Genomic DNA, 17,207 nt, shown 5'->3' with positions numbered 1-17,207 from the left:
CTGAGTAAGATAGAGATACCCAATCCTGCTGCTGCTCCTGATGATGATGATGGTGATGATGATGATGATGCTGACAATACAAGAAAACCTTGAGGGAATAAAGGCACTAGCAAATGCTTAAATCGATATTTTAGTTGAATATTGTGGGAAAAGAGGCAAGGAATCTCTTACTTATTTTACCTTACAGATAATATCCAGCCCCTGCATAAAATATCCCTAGTAACAAGGAGCTCACCACCTAATGAAGCAGCCAGTTCAATAGCCTCGGTTGCTAGAAAGCTTATCCTTATTTTGATCTGAAAACTTTATATTCCTAGCACTTAGCACAGTGCCTGGCACATAGTAGATACTTAATAAATGCTTATTGATCAACTGACTAGTTCTGCCTTTAAGAACTATACAGAGCAAAGCTACTCACTTTTCCACATGAGCGCCTTTTAAATAATAGTCTCTTAGTCTTTTCCAGGGTAAACATCTTTAGTTCCTGAAATCATTCCATCTTGTCTGTCCTGTTCAGGACATAGGCTAATTTGTCAGCTTTTGCATATGAAAATACATAAATGTTTGGTAGCATAGTATTTTTAGCATATTTGACATGTCATTGTTCTAATATATATATTTAAAAGTCTGTTATAGTATAATATTGAGTTATTTAGATTAATTGGAACTGGACATGATCTGTAAATACAGATAATCCATTAATATGTGTTGGAACATTTTCAGACCTTCCCCCATTCTATTTAAATTTTTGAATTTACCTGAAAATTGGTATTTTTAACAGTGATCTATAAAAATTTTCTAAAAGCCTTCTTTTAATAAAATGATATTTCATGATCTCCTGATTGGGTTAATTAGGAATTAATTGTTCCTAATTGTTCCTAAAGTAGATATCATATGTAAATAGAGAGCTTAGACATTTGTCTCAGTGGCTAAAAAGAGAGAAGCCCCAGCATATGGGGCAAGCACTATTCAAGGTACCATTTTAGGAAACAGTTTAAAAAGTCAGAACAGCCATCATGACCACTGTGGATCAGATGTTTCCTGTTTTAGCACCTTGTATTTAATAGGCATCTAATGTAGGATCAATTATTAGTTCCTCAAGGTATAATTACAGAGGAAATTATCTAAATGTACATAAAATACTACCTTTGACTATAGAGTTTAATTCCAGTCAGCTAAGCAACTTTTTCTAGTGACAAGAAGAATTTCTGGTGCTGTTCTTTCAGCTTTTTGTGCATGTATTTTTCTTACTTTCACATTTCCCCTAGCAGATTGCTGTTATTAGTAGCAGCAGCAGTCTTGATCCTCCAAAGGTGATAAAAATTAGTGGTTACAACACCAAGGTAGGATTTTTAGCATATTGTATGTAACAAATCATGGCAGTGTTTATCCATTTATATTATTTGGAGGACTATTATTTACCCTTTCAGGGGGAAGAGGTTAGATATCTGCTTCACAGGACTTTTGCAAATAGTGATGATGTGTTTTTATAACATTTGGCTTGGAGGAAATGGTCTTTCTGGTAGTAATACATTTAAAGTGATTTTTATGTTTGTTTTTTGAAACTAGATTGAAGGCAAAAGGAATCTGTAGAAGGAAGAAGGAATTAGGAATATAAATATTGTTAGGGTTCTTTAAGTGCACAACAAAATATTCCAGGTAACTAAAAATTTCGAAAAACAAGAGCCAGGTAAATGGACTTGTATCATGTGTGCTACACAGATACTGTATATCATTTACATATGTGAAGGCTAAAAATAAACTGCACTATAGTCTTCCTATGGTGCTAAATTTATGGTCAAAGCAGGAAAATGAACACCTTCTGTGGTATTGTAGAAAAGAACAGGGGACGACTGAGAGTCAGGAGACCTAGATTCTAGGCCTTGCTTTACCATTAACTCACTGTGTAACTTTGGACGCAACTCTTCCATTCTCTCGGCCTCAGTCCCCTCCCCTAGTAGCTAGTAATATAGCCCCGCCACAGAATTACCTGATAACTGTATCGTTGTGGATAGTTGTAGTGAGGCTGTAATGCTGTTGTTATAATAACATCATCAACATTTTTATTTAGACTCATATCAGTAGCTAGGCATTGGACTAAATGACACATGTAGCATGCTACACGTTATGAACTCTGCTCCTGAGAAGCATCTAAATATTCAAGCTGTTGAAAATTGATGAGGCTAAATCTCGCTCTTCATTACTAGCAAAATAGCTAAAATCCAGTTTTCATTTTCAAGGGAAGGCTTTTAAAAAAAATAAACTCCCTTAGGACCATATTCTTCTCAGGCTTTAATACTTCGAATGTTTTGTTGCCCTGATTTTTTTTATATTTGTTCCTTTTCTGTTAGTGATAGCTTTTGCATTTGTGCGTACCAACAAAATGCATCAGCATCTCTGCAGGATTTTACCTTTGCAGTAGTAACACTAACACCAGAAGTAGAGCTGATGATAGCAGTCTAATGGCTTAGTATCCAAGGCTGATCAAGCCTTTCTCAGATAGCCACATTCTTAATCAGCACCTGTCATAGGAGCTGCCCTCCAAGGTGTGAGATCTACCTGACTGCGAGGTAAACAAAACTGCTAGTAGCCAGCCACCTTAGCATTTTACAAGTTGCACTAGTGGTTACAGTTCCAAATTGGTCTTTTTCTATACTTAGACTGGAAGGCTTTTTCTTCTTACTTGGAATGTTTTTGTTGGTCTGGTTTTGTCTTTGGGTTTTTTTTGTTTTTTGGATTTTTTTTAAGTCTTGCAGATAATTGAAGAAGATATTACTAATGAGCAGTATCCCCAGACGTGCAGTAAGCGTATTAAACTGCTTGCTTGCTGCCGTGTCTCCAGCAGACGGTAAATTCACATTACATTATGCCAGAGATTAATTTTGATTATTAATAATTTTCAAGTAGCCTAATTTCTTCTTGCCTGATGGAAGTTGCTGGCATCTTTCCAAACAGGTTCTCTAATGATCTTGCTTCACCATGGCAACAGATATGGAGGTGCTGGCTCAGCAGATAGTGGAGACACAGCAGGTGGCTGAGGTGAGTGACAGATGCTATTACAATAGCTGGCACACTTGCTTTTGAAAAAAAGAAATATGTCAGTGTGCTCTGTTTTTTCCAAGTGGTAGAAGCAAAGTCAGGCATCCTTACTGGGCAGGTTCTGTTTATACTGTAGAATAGATGAAGAGTCAGTATAATGTATGTCATCTCTTTCTTTCCATAGGTTATGTGAGAAGTAGGGTGTCCTATTCTAAAATCAGACTTCTTTCAAAAATTTTAGCTTTGTCTCCCTTACTTACTCCCCAACCCCATGAGAAAATTGATGCTTCTAAAAATAAGAGGGCTACATTTTGACTTTGGAACTCAGTTTCAAGTTCTCACACTTAATAACCAAGCTAATGCTCTGGAATTACTGAAGACCTAGTTCTTTTGAACCATAAGATATATTTCCAAAGTAAATACACGAATGTAAAAATGTGAATCCTCTAAAGCATGAAAATTTGAAGGGATTTAGAACTTGAACACACAGACATTTAAAGCAACAAATATAAGTTGATCATTCAGATTGTATATAAACCTTTAACTTTAAAAAAAAGTCACTTATTTTATAAATAATGATTTATATCAGCTGGGAATTAAAGAGATCAAAGCAGACTTATTTTACCTCATTAAAATATTGAACTTTTCACTTAATTTACTAATTGTATGCCTTATTATGGAAAAGTCAGGCTTGTAAAAATATTTACTCTTGTACATTTTGTGTACTTATTTTCTGTTTTTAATATGTTTTGTTTGTGTACTGATAAGAGAGGTATCAATTGCCTTCAGAATCCCCACAGGCTATTGTAAAAATATGAAGTGGGGGTGGGGAGTAAGTTGTGTCAATGGTCTGACTTCATCGTCCGTAAAGTTTACTTTGGAAGTTGATTTGGAAACTCTCTTTTATCGATCACTGCCTGAGAGAATAGAGGGGGATCAGAGATCTTTGGGGTTAATGTGGGGGTGGGGGGTGCTGTGTCTACATTCAGAAAATTGGCATACAGAGAGTCGTATGGATTCTGCTTCACAGCTTTATGGCTTCTGTGTGCTTTAGGCTGTGTCCTTCCCAAGGAGGAATTTAGCATGTTGCCTTGATTCCAGTATTATTTCTCTTGGCAGAAATTCATTTCTGTAGATTTATAAAACAAAAGAAGATATTCTAACACATACTAGCTATGTGACCCTTGGCAAGTCGTTTCACTTCTCTCAGTCTCAGTTTCCTTATCTATAAAATGGCCAAAACAATTTCATCTCCCTCCCAGGTTATTGTGAGGATCACATAATATATGTAAAGTGCTTTGTAAACCTTAAAGCACTATAAAAATACTAGCTAATTTTTATATTCACAGTTTGGAGTGTAGAAATATCTTTTATTCAAAAAAGGTTAAATTTCCCTCCAAATCGTCTTCTTTTAATTTTTCTCACATTATTTCAAGTTGGTTTTGGTTTTGTTTTTGAGTTGGTTTTTTTTTGTTCATTTATGGTATTTCAGTCAATAGTTTCCCATTGAAAGGTAATAAAGGAAAACCCAGAAGCCCTAGAAGAAACACCAGTTAGAGTAATTCAGAAGTAGATAAAATAGGTCCTATTGCTTTTCAACTTTATTTGCCAAACAAATTACAACACAGTTATGTTTATACTTGTTTGTACCCTGTCAGTATAGAATCATAGGTCTTTAGGACAGCTAGGTGGCACAGTGGATAGAGCTCCAGCCCTGATGTCAGGAGCACCTGAGTTCAAATCTGGCCTCAGACACTTAACACTTACTAGCTATGTGACCCTGGGCAAGTCACTTAACCCTGATCACCTCACCAAAAAGCAAAACAAAACAAAAAAAAGAATCATAGGTCTTATTTTGTCAAATGAGATATTTGTAAAGTGCTTAGTACAGAACCTGGCACTTAGTAGGTATTTACTAAATGTTTATTTCCTGTTTCCTTCCCCCCCCACTTTATGTTACAGCCAGACTGTCCTACTTTCTGTTCCCCAGAATTGTCATTCTATGCCCCCTCCCCTTAACTTTAGTACAGGCCTGGAATTTGCTCCCTCTTAGACTACCCAGCTTCCTTAAGGATTAACTCTGGCCATCACCTCGTATAGGAATTTGTAAGTCATAGATCTGTAGTTGGAAAGGACCTTAGAAGCTCTCTAATCAAATCCCTTCATTTTGCAGATGAGCAAACTGAAGCCAGAGAGGTTGCTGCTTTGTCCAAAGTCACCCAGGCAGGAAACATAACGAGTGGGATTAGAAGCTAGGTCTTTTTGACTCTAGAGCCAATACTCTTTCTTTTCTTGATCTTCCTAGTATTTAGTGTTCTTTTCCTCCTCCAATTATTTTGCATATATTAATGTACCTGCTGTATTCCCCTCTTCTCTCCCAATTTTTAGTTCTTCTTTTATCCCCAGCATCTAGCTTAGTGACTTACACTAACACACACATATATGTTAATCGTGTTATATTTAATACTTAGATTAAAAATGAGAGGTCTTATTTTCACCTTCCTGTACAGCTTGATATTTTGCATAATTAATATGTGGCATTTATGCATCTATAAGCAAACAAAATGCAAAGAACCACATATTATGATGATTTTTTTGTGAAATATCCTATGCTTCAGTCCTAGTAATTAAATAAAGAAAAGGCTTCATGTTTTGATTCTAGTAGTCTTCAAATGGGTAAGCTCACTATATAAAAAACTCACGAGGTTTTGCTCTATAACCCAAATACATGGTTAACAGAATTATGTGAAGACAATGTTAAGAATTAATCTTTATTTTGATATTAACCGCCATACTGGATTAGATGTGCCTTTTAAAGATAAATTTTAACAAACAATCAGCCTTTTCCAAAAATATTAGATCTAAGTATTTGTATTCAAATTAATTCCTTGATACAAGAAAAAAGATTGTCTCTTTTAAAGGGAGTTTTAAGGATTTGCAAATACTATTTATAAAACCAGCATCCTTGAGGAAGCCCCTTATTTCATTAAAGATAATTGGATGGAGGAAAGAGAAAAGAGCTAACCATTTATCAAGCAGAGTGTACTCATTAGTCTGTCCACAGACTATACTCAGAATTTCAGGATGTGAATTTTTAGATGTCTTTATGTGATATGAATAAGATATAATGGTGATTGATTTTTTGTAATTTATTTATTTTTTCAGCATTCACTTCCATAAGATTTTTTTAAAATTAATTTATTTTTGTAGTTTTCAACATTAACTTCTGTAAGCTTCTGAGTTTTAAATTTTCTCCCCCTCCCTTTCTTTCTCCCTCCCCATGGTGGCGTGCAATCTGATATAGGCTTTACATATACATTCCTATTAAACATATTTTCACATTGGTCATGTTGTAAAGAAGAAGTAGAACCAATAGGAGGAACCACAAGAAAGAAAAAACAAAACAAAACAGATGAAAAAAATGAAGAGCAAATAGTATGCTTTGATCTACATTCCAACTCCATAATTCTTTCTCTGGATGTGAATAGCATTTTCCATCATGATACTTTTAGAGATGTCTTAGATCCTTGTATTGCTGAGAAAAGCTAAGTCTATCAAAGTTAGTCATCGTACAACATGGCTGTTACTGTGTACAACGTTCTCCTGCTCTGTTCACTTCACTCAGCATCAGTCCGTACAGATCTTCACAGGTTTTTCTGAAGTCTGCCTGCTCATCATTTCTTATAGCACAATAGTATTCCATTACATTCATATACCACAACTTGTTCAGCCATTCCCCAATTGATGGGCATCCCCTCAATTTCCAAATCTTTGCCATCACAGAAAGAGCTGCTATAAATATTTTTGTATGTGTGGGTCCTTTTCTCCGTTTTTATGGGGATACAGACCTAGAAGTGGTATTGTTGGGTCAAAATTTTATAGCCCTTTGGCCATAGTTCCAAATTGCTCTCCAGAAGGGTTGAATCAGTCACAACTCCAAATGGTGATTGATTTTGCATATGCCACCAGTACCTGAGCCACCAAAAAAAAATTTCTAACTATTCAAGTTCTAGTATCTTTTTTCCTATTATTTTGGATGTTAGAGGCTGGAGAGGGAGGGAGTGAAGTAAAAACAAAGTAAGCCATTTCATTCTAACAGCTTAACTACACTTCACTGCTACCTCCAGATGGCTTTTGGGCATTTCAGATATTGGTGATCTCCTTGAAATTTCCCCATAACTACACCAACTTTAGAGAGGCCCTGATTTGGAACCTTTTCTGTCATGGGAATGATGATCACTTCCTCCAAAAGACCATTAGAGTTCAGTTTATATGGCATATCTAGTTCTATCATTCATTCCTTCTGCATGGTATTAGATCTTTTCTAATTATAGAAGGTTGGACAGCAATCTGTTTTATCTCTTGAACTAACACATCTTAGAAGATAGTTTTTATAAGGTAAAATCTGATTAAGAGTTTTAAGAGTACAGGTGTGTAGGTGGGTATGTGGGTATTTGTACTCACTCCAGTTTCTCCCAGTTTTCAGTCCCTTGTCACCCATTGTCTATTGGATATTTCAGACTGAATGTTCCAGAGACATCTTAAACTCAACATAACCAAAACTGAATTGGCCCTCTTCCAAACTTTTCTATGTCTGTGAAAGGTACCACCATCCTTCAGTTTCTCAGATTTGTAGCACTGGCATTAACCTCTATTTCTCATTCCCCTCTATGTATCTGGTTATTTGCCAAATCTTTCCATTTCTACCTTCATGACAACTCTCTTGCATCCAGCTCCTCTGCACTCACATAGCTGCCACCTTAGTTCAGTCTTTTCATTGCCCTTCACCTATATTATTGTTCTTGAGCCCTTTTAAAGAACGTTTTGCAAAGGAATCTTTCAGAAAACATCTGTTTTATCATCTGCATTTCAAATTGTATACATTTGTCTCTTCTCCCCCTCAAACATTCTGAATGAATGATGTTATTATGACATCATTCACAAACAAACCTTTCGTGCATTATTAGCTTCATTTTTATGGAGGAAACTGAGATTAACAGATTGGCTCAGGGTCACACTTAATAAAAGTTCAAGATGGGATTTAAACTTAGATCCTTCTGACTCCATGTACTTATGTTATACTATTTCATGTGATGTCATATTCAGCATTTTTATTTTCAAGTTTTTAGCACCTTTAATGAGAGTGCAGAGATCTCTTGGATTTCTAACATGATTTCCCCTGGGGATATTCTTGATATAATTCTTTTTATTATTTTCTATATGTATATATAATTCTTGATATTCTGATTCTTTATTTATTTGAAATGAATTAGTCTCCATGTCTTTTGATTTGCAAAAAAATTTCCCTTTAATTCAATCTCCTATTAAAATGGAAGTGCATGGAAAAGATTAGTAAAGATTATAATACTTAGTTTGACCATTAGTTTCTTTACCTTAGTTTTCCTTTATATCATTTATTTGCAAGTTTTCAACCAAATTGGTTACTACATTCCATTGATGAAGCTACTAAATGCAAAGGATTTTAAGGACCTTGTTATTTCCCTCTATTATAGCTTTTATAGTTCGTGAATAATGTACACATAGAGTTGATCTCTTTTTCTGCATCAAAATTATCTGTAGTGTTTTGTGTGTTTGTTTTTTTTTTAAATCTCATGGCATCCATTCCAGTTAGGTCATAGCTACCCTGGCATTTGAAGGAGATGTGAATATATTTAAATAATGGTATTTTTAACAATACACAACATAATTATTGGACTCCATTTCTCTAAAACTAACTTTTACTTTAGCTTAAACTTAAATGTATCTTTTGGAAATGTAACTGACTGCTGATATAATCCTAATATTTTAGAGCTATTGGGGACTTCAGAGATCAGCGATCAGCTCATCTATCCCTTATTTTTTAGATTGGGAAGTCAAGACACCCCCCCCCCACACTGCACCCCACACCCCCCAGGTGAAAGGATTCGCCCAAGACTATGCAGCAAGTTAGTGACAAACCAGAACTAGACTTAAATATCCTGACTTTTAGTTCAATGTTACTTCCATGTTACCGAACCATTTGCTATTACTGCTAATCAAGAATAGGAAAAACAAAAATAATTAAAATCCATGGCTGCTCCCAAATCTTTATCATTTTCACCATCTTTTCTATTAAGCTTCTAACCAAACCTACACAGTCACAAATTAACTAATTTAATTTTATTCCCTTATGCCAGACCCTGGTAGAAATGCTGCCCCAAAAAGATGTTAGGAAAAAAACAAGATTTGGCTAGTTCACAGACTAGATAATCAGCCTGATGGCAACTCTGTGAAATAAGTAGTGTAAGTATTTATTGTTCCCATTTTACAGATGAAAGAACTGAATATCAGAAAAATTAAGAGTCTGGATTGACTTCAGGCCCCAAGTACACTATGCTGCTTCTCTTTATTTGGTCATCATTTTAGTGCTGACTGTGTATAAAGCACTGTACTATAAAGCATTAGACATGTTAGAGCTATAAAAGACCTCAGAGATCAGAGATCATCTGTTCCAGAGGTTCTTAACCTGGGGTCCATGAACTTCTTATATGTAATATATATTTTGATGACAATTTCAGTAGTAATCGGTTTCCTTTTATTTTCTGTACTTAAAATGTTCTTCTGAGAAAAATGTTCATAGGCTTCACCGTGGGGCCTATGACTCAAAAAGGGTTAAGAACTCTTGATCAAATCCAACCCTTTCTTTTTATAGATGAGAAATCTGAGTTCCTTAGAGTTGACATGATTAACTTAAGTTTACACAGTTAGAAAGTGGCAAAGTTGGAATTTAAACCCAAGTCCCTTGATACAAATATTTCATTCTTTCTATTCTTACTACAAGAGAGAGTAACTTTAAAAAAAAATTTTCACTTCCAAATTTTCTACCTCCCTTTAGGTCCTCCTGCATCCATGGAAAAAGCAAGAAATGATACTCATTATACATAAGAAATCATACAAAACAGTTTTCTACATTAGCCACCTTCTGGGTGGGGGGAAGCAAGAAAAATAAAGAAAGGAAATAGAAATATGCTTCAATATGTACTCTTAAGTTCATCAGTTCTCTTTCCAAAGGTAGAGAGCGTTTTATATCGTGAGTCCTTGTGGAGTTATGGTGGGTCATTATCTTAATCAAAGTAGCTAAGTCTTTCACAGTTAATTATAAGATTAAGTAGCTAATAAACACATGAAATTGCCAAAGAATATTTTTACGTAGCAACAAGACCAACCAGTGCTAATTAATATGTCTAGTTGTGTCCTCTCAGAACGATTAGTATTGAACTTGCTTGCTTTTCACATGATAGTCCGGTCTTCCCAGTTAGCTTGTTAACTAAGGGCAGACTCCCTGGTCTTTAAATTCTGTATATCCCATAGCATCTTGCTTCTCTAAACATTTGATTTATTTATTTATTCATTTCAACTTAGGAGGGAAGGAGTAGTAGGAACTATGTACTAGAGGATCCATAAGAAGGTACGATAGCAGAAAAACTGGTCGGAGATGTCCTGTTACAGCAGTAAATAAATGCCTGTTAAACATCTATGTGAAGAATTTTCTTGATAAAATAGATATTTAAATTTATCATGGCAGTTCAACTGGATTCATAGTGGCTTAATTTGAGTTCTTTGTCAGTTATTGATTTTTCAGCTCATGGTTGTCATCGAAGTTTCAAAATGAAATTTTCACGTCCAGTAAAAGATTATGCATTGTTTCAGCTGTTTGTGCATTTACACAAGATTAATGATGACAGTAACATTTGTATGGTCCCTTAAGGTTTCAAAGTACTTTCCTGACAAGAACTCTGAGTGGTAAATAATATTATTGTCTCCTTATTAGCAATGAGGAGGCTAGACTTGTTCAAGATCATGTAGCTAGTAAGAGGCTGACCTGGGATGCAAACCTAGATCTTCAGCCCAGGGCTCATTCTGCTATTATAGCTAGCTCCTGCCTTTTTGTCACAGTTCATTTATAGAAACCATATCATAGAGGAGACCATATTTTCACTTAGAAATAATGTTGTAATTGTGGGTCACCATAGATATGTGTCATTGAACCTAAACCACAGTTAGAAACCCTTAATGTAGCATGAGAGATCCCCGCCCCGGCATTCTGCAAACAGATCATTGGATGTTTCTTTTTAAATGTTCTTTGTCAACTAAAATTATGTTGTAAGAGTCATGCTAATTTGACACAAGACTAACAAGATTTCCTGGAAGAGTTAAAGAAAATGATAAGAGTGGTAAAGGAAAAATTGGGAAAAGAAATGAGAGTGACGCAAGAAAATTATGAATGGAGAATTAACAGTTTGTTTTTTTTAAAAAAGGCACAAAAATTCACTGAAGAAAAGAATTCTTTAAAAAATAATAGGCCAAATGAAAAAGGAGATATGAAAATTCTCTGAAGAAAAGAACTGCTTAAAAAGAAGCAGCCAAGTGGACAAAGCTTACTGAAGAAAATAATTCCTTAAAAATTAGAATTGGGCAAGTGGAAGCTAATGACTCCATGAAATATCAAGAAACAATAAAACAAAGTCAAAAGAATGAAAAAAAAATAGAAGAAAGTATGAAATTTTGGAAAAACGACTGACCTGGAAAATAGATACAAGATAATTCCGAAGGACTCAAGATGAAAACTATCTGAAAAGCCATGATTTAAAAGAAAAAAAAAAGCCTCAACATCATATTTCAAGAAATTATCAAGGAAAACTTCCCTAATGTCCTAGAACAAGATGGTAAAATAGAAATGGAAAGAATCTACTGATCATCTCTTGAAAGAGATCCCAAAATGAAAACTCCCAGGAATATCATAGCCAAATTCCAAAGCTCCCAGGTCAAAGAGAAAATATTGCAAGCAGCCAGAAAGAAATAATTAATAATATCATGGAACCACAGTCAGGATAACACAAGATTTATCAGCTTCTACATTAAAGGATCAGAAGGTTTGAAATATGATATTCTGGAAGGCAAAGGAGCCAGGATTACAACTAAGAATCAACTACTCAGCAAAACTGAGTATAATCTTTCTTTTTTTGGTGGGGGGGGGGGGGGGAGATGGATATTTACTGAAACAAAGTACTTTCAGGTATTCCTGATGAAAAGACCATAACTGAAAAGAAAATCTGACTCAATGGAAACATAAAAGAATAAACATGAAAGAAATCATAAGGGACTCAGTAAGTTAAACTGTTTACATTCCTATATGGGAAGATGATACATGTAACTCCTAAGAACTTTATCATTTTCAGGGCACTTAGAGGGGTCTCTAAATACAGAGGGCATGGGTGTAAGTTGATTATGTTGGAATGATCTCCAAAATAAAAAAGAAGGGATGAGAAAGAGGAATGTACTGGGAGAAATGGGAAATGGAGAAGCAGAATGGGGAAATTTTTCTCATATAAAGGAGGCATGCAAAAAAAGAGCTTTTGCAATGAAGGGGAAAATGGGGCAGGGGGCATGGTAGGCAATGCTTGAACCTCACTCATTGGAATTGGTTCAAGGAGGCAAGAATTTATATACATACTCAGGTATAGAAATCTTTTACCCCATTGGGAAATAGGAGAACAGGATTTAAAAAAGGGGTGGGAGAGGGGTAATGATAAAAAAGGAGGGTGCATTAAGGGAGGCAGTGGTCCAAAACAAAATAGACTTTTGAGGAGGGGACAAGATAAAAAGAGAGATTAGAATAAACTGAAGAAAATGAATTAAAGGAAGTACATAGAAATCCTAACTGTGGATATGAATGGGATGAGTTCACCCATAAAACAGAAGTGGATAGTAGAATGGATTAGAAACCAAAATCCCACAATATGTTGTTTGCAAGAGACACTTGAAACGTAAAGAGACACAGTTAAAACAAAGGACTGCAGCAGAATCTAAAATGCTTCAGCTGAAGTAAAAAAGGCAGGAATAGCAATCGTGATCACATACAAAGTGAAAAGAGACCCAATTAAAAGACAGTCAGAGGAACTACATTTTGTTAAAAGGTACCGTACACAGTGAAGTAATATCAAAATTTTTTACAGCAAGTTTCTGTACTAAAGGCCTCATTTCTCAAATTGACAGAGAACTGAGTTGATTTTATTAAAAAATAAGAGCCATTCCCCAATTGATCAATGGTCAAAGGATACGAACAGGCAGTTTTCAGAAAGAGAAATCAAAGCTGTCTGTAGTCATGAAAAAAACGATCTGTCACTAATGATTAGAGAAATACGCATTTAAACAACTCTAAGGTAACATCTCACACCTATCAGAAATGACAAATGCTGAAGGGGATGGGGGAAAATAAATACATTAATGTACTGTTTGTACACTGGTCCAACCATTCTTGAGAACAGTTTGGAACTACTCTCAAAAGGCTACCCTTTGACCAAGCAATGCCACTACTAGATCTATACTCAAATGAGTTCAAAGGAAAAAGAAAAGGACCTATATATGTAAAAATATGTGTAGCAGCTCTTTTTGTGATGGCAAAGAATTAGAAATTGAGGGGATGTTCAATTGATGAGGAATGGCTAACCAAGTGGTGTTATGATTATGATGGAGTGCTGTTATGCTATAAGAAATGACAAGGGGGATGGTTTCAGAAAAATTGGCAAGACCTATATGAGCTGAAGAACCAGATATCATTGTGCACATTAACAGCAATGTTGTAATGATGATCAGCTATGAAAGACTGAGCTACTTTGATCAATCCAAGATAACTCCAAAGGACTCAAGATGAAAACATGCTGTCTACCTCCACAGAGATAAATTAGGAATCCTGAGTATAAATTGAAGTATAATTTTCTCACGTTCTTTATTTTTCTTGCTTTTTTTTTTTTTTGGCAGTATGGCTAATACGGAAATGCTTTACATGATTTCACATGTATAATTGAGATCATATTGCTTGCCTTCTCAGTGGGTGGTGGAAGGGTGGAAGGAAGTGAGAGAATCTGTAACTCAAAATTTAAAAAGAAAAGGATGTTTAAAATAAAAAAGGACTACATACCAGCTGTTCCTTTTATTTTCTTTTTTTTGAGGAGCAGTATGAATAGAGTGCTATATTTGGAGACACAAAAAACAGGGTTTGGAAACCATATGAGATACTTCCTAGCTGTGTGACCCTGGGCAAGTCACTTAGCCTTACTCAACTTCAGTCTCTTCTTCTGTAAAATTGGCATAATTTGGGCATTGAGGTGATACAGAAGAGCCACCGGGCTTGGGGTCCAGAAAACCTGAGTCAAATCTGGCCATAGACACCTGCTAGCAGTGTGTTTCTAAGCAAGTCACTTCACTTTTGTTTGCCTCAGTTTGCTCCTCTGTAAAATGGAGATAACAATAGCACCTACCTCCCAGGGTTGTGAGGACCAAAGAAGCTGATATTCGTAAAGTCTTAGCACAATGCCTGGATCATAGTGGACACTACATAGGTGTTTACTCTCTTCTTTACCCAATTTGGCAGCCTCATCTACCAATGACTTAAAAAAGAAAGTTCTTGCCACCAAACTCCTACAAAATGGTTGAACATCAGAAAAGGATATGGTTTTATCAATGAATATAACATTAGAGAAAATGTTTTACTGTTTTTCACTGTTGCTTAAGGGTCATGGAGCCCTTCTATCTTGACTTAGAACTGAAATGTCTTATGTGTATTATCTTTCCCTATTAGAATGTGAGCTCCACAAGAGTAGGAACTGTCTTTTTTATTTGTATCCCCAGCGCTGAAATGTACTAATAAGTACTAGTAAATACTTTTCCACTTAGTCATTTGGGTAAAAGATAGTAAAAGTTCAGTTAGATTTTTGATCCAGGCCATCATGACAACAAAGTAGTAATTTATAAGCTTTAAAATAGGCTTACCTGGGCAGCTAGGTGGCACAGTGGATAGAGCACCAGCCCTAGATTCAGGAGGACCTGAGTTCAAATCCAACCTCAGACACATAACACTTACTAGCTATCTGGCCCTGGGCAAGTCACTTAACCCCATTGCCTAACCAAAAACCAAACAAACAAACCAATCTGCAATAAAAGTTTACAATTTCTTGCACACTTCTCTTTGTGATCTCTGTATATTGAAATGTCCATGTTTGTTGATATTTAAGTTCATAATAAAAAAGTAAATTTAATAAAATAAAATAGACTTATCTACTCTTATTCAGATACTGTCATTTAGCGCCTGGTATGTGCTGGGTTCTATGCTAACTACAAAGACAAAAATGAAATTGTCTCTGCCATCAAGAAGCATTCTACAGGGGGGAACAGGATGTCTGTTTATAAGCATATGCAAAGTAGAACTCAATATTTGACAAAAACTGCTGGGAAAATTGTAAAACAGTAGAGTACAAACTAGGTATAGACCAACATCTCACACCATATACCAAGAAAAGATCAAAATGGGCACATGATTTAGACATAAAGGTAATAGCATAAACAAATTAGAAGAGCAAGGAATTGTCTACCTGTAAGATCTATGAAGAAGGGAAGAATTCATGACCAAGCAAGAGATAGAGAGCATTACGAAATGTAAAATAGATAATTTTGATTATATTAAAAGGCTTTCACACAAACAAAACCAGTGCGTCTAAGGTGAGAAGGAAAGTAGAAAACTGGGAAACAATCTTTATAGCAAGTGTTTCTGATAAAGGCCTGTTTTTCCAAATACACAGAGAACTCAGTCAAATTTATAAGAATATAAGCCATTCTCCAATTGATAAATGGTCAAAGGACATGAAGGCAGTTTTCAGATGAAGAAATCAAAGCTATCTATAGTCATATGAAGAAATATTCTAAATCACCTTTGATAAGAGAAATGCAAAATAAAACAACTCTGAGGTACCACCTTATACCTATCAGATTAACTAATATGACAAAAAAGGAAATGATAAATGTTGAAGAGGATGTGGGAAAACTGGGACATTAATACACTGCTGGTGGAGTTTTGAACTGATCCAACCATTCTGGAGAGCAACTGGGAACTCTGCCCAAAGAGCTGTGCATATTCTTTGATCCAGCAATGCCACTAGTAAGTCTGCATCCCAAAGAGATCATAACAAAGGGAAAAGGACCTACATGTGCAAAAATATTTGTAGCAAACCTTTTCATGGTGGCAAAATATTTGAAATTGAGGGCGTGTCCGTTAGTTGGGGAATGGCTGAACAAGTTGTGGTATGTGTATGTAATGAAATACTACTGTGCAATAAGAAATGATGAGCAGGCAGATTTCAGAAAAACCTGGAAAGACTCGTATAAACTGATGCAAAATGAAATGAACAAAATCAGGAAAACATTGTACACAGTAACAGCAACATTGTGTAATGATCAGCTATGAGTGATTTAGCTCTCCCCAGCAACACAATGATCCAAGACAATTACAAAGGGCTTATGATGGGAAGTATTATCCACATCCAGATAAAGAACTGATGGACACTGAATGCAAATTGAAAAATACTTTTTTCACTAACTTTATTTTTTTCTTGTTTTTTTTCCTTTTGGTCTGTTTCACAACTGTGACTAATATGGAAATGCTTTATGTGATTGCATATATATAATCTTTATCAAATTGCTTACTATTTTAGGAAGGGGGGAGAAAAATTTAGAACTCAAAATCTTGTAAAAATGAACATTAAAAATTGTCTTTCCTGACATGGGAAAATCTCTGTACAAAGGTATGGAGAGAGGAAATAAAATGTCATGTGGGAGGAACAGCAAGTATGCCCATTTGACCGTAGTTTGTAAAGGCAAATAATGTGTGATTAGCCTGGAAAGATAGGTTGGAGCCAGATTGCAGAGGGCTCTAAGTGCCAAACAGAGGAGTTTATGTATGATCCTCAAGACCAGTGGTGTCAAACTCAAATAGAAACGGGCCATCTAAGAAGAAACTGAGGCCCAAAGAGGTTAAATGACTTGTCCAGGGTCACAGAAATAGTGACAGGTGGGACCCCAGTTCCTTTGACTCCGAATTAGTACTCTTTCTACTGGACTAAGCTGCCCTTGAAGACAGCCTGGGCTCTTGTAGCATTTGTAGAGAAGGGGGCCAATGCAAGAGATGTGGGGGAAGAGAGGATTGGCAGGACCTGACAATTCTTTGGATATATGGGGCATGGGAGAGTAAGGAGACAGATGACACTAAAATTGCAAATCTCAGTGTTTTGGGAACATAGTGGTTCCCTTGAGAGAAGTAGGAAAGTTCAGAAGAGGGATGTTAGGGAAAGAGATAA

General features: G+C 35.7%; 1 protein-coding gene across 2 annotated transcripts in view; it reads left to right on the top strand.

Moving 5' to 3' along the window:
* Positions 1–17,207, top strand: part of NR2C2 (nuclear receptor subfamily 2 group C member 2) — a 126,802-nt gene that overhangs the window by 19,771 nt on the left and 89,824 nt on the right. The window contains exon 2 of one of the 2 annotated variants that reach the window (XM_027863894.1): positions 2,956–3,039. The exons of the other annotated variant lie outside the window; for it this stretch is intronic. Within the exon in view, the coding sequence (XP_027719695.1) occupies positions 2,980–3,039 (60 nt within the window). The 5' untranslated portion in view covers positions 2,956–2,979. The remainder of the gene's footprint in view (positions 1–2,955; positions 3,040–17,207) is intronic. 2 annotated transcript variants of the gene reach the window in all.

This window comes from Vombatus ursinus, unplaced genomic scaffold, assembly GCF_900497805.2.
Source record: "Vombatus ursinus unplaced genomic scaffold, bare-nosed wombat genome assembly UNPS02014773.1, whole genome shotgun sequence".
Lineage (NCBI taxonomy): Eukaryota > Metazoa > Chordata > Mammalia > Diprotodontia > Vombatidae > Vombatus > Vombatus ursinus.
The sequence above is the reverse complement of the archived record's forward strand: the minus strand, read 5'-3'. Positions and strand labels throughout refer to the sequence as shown.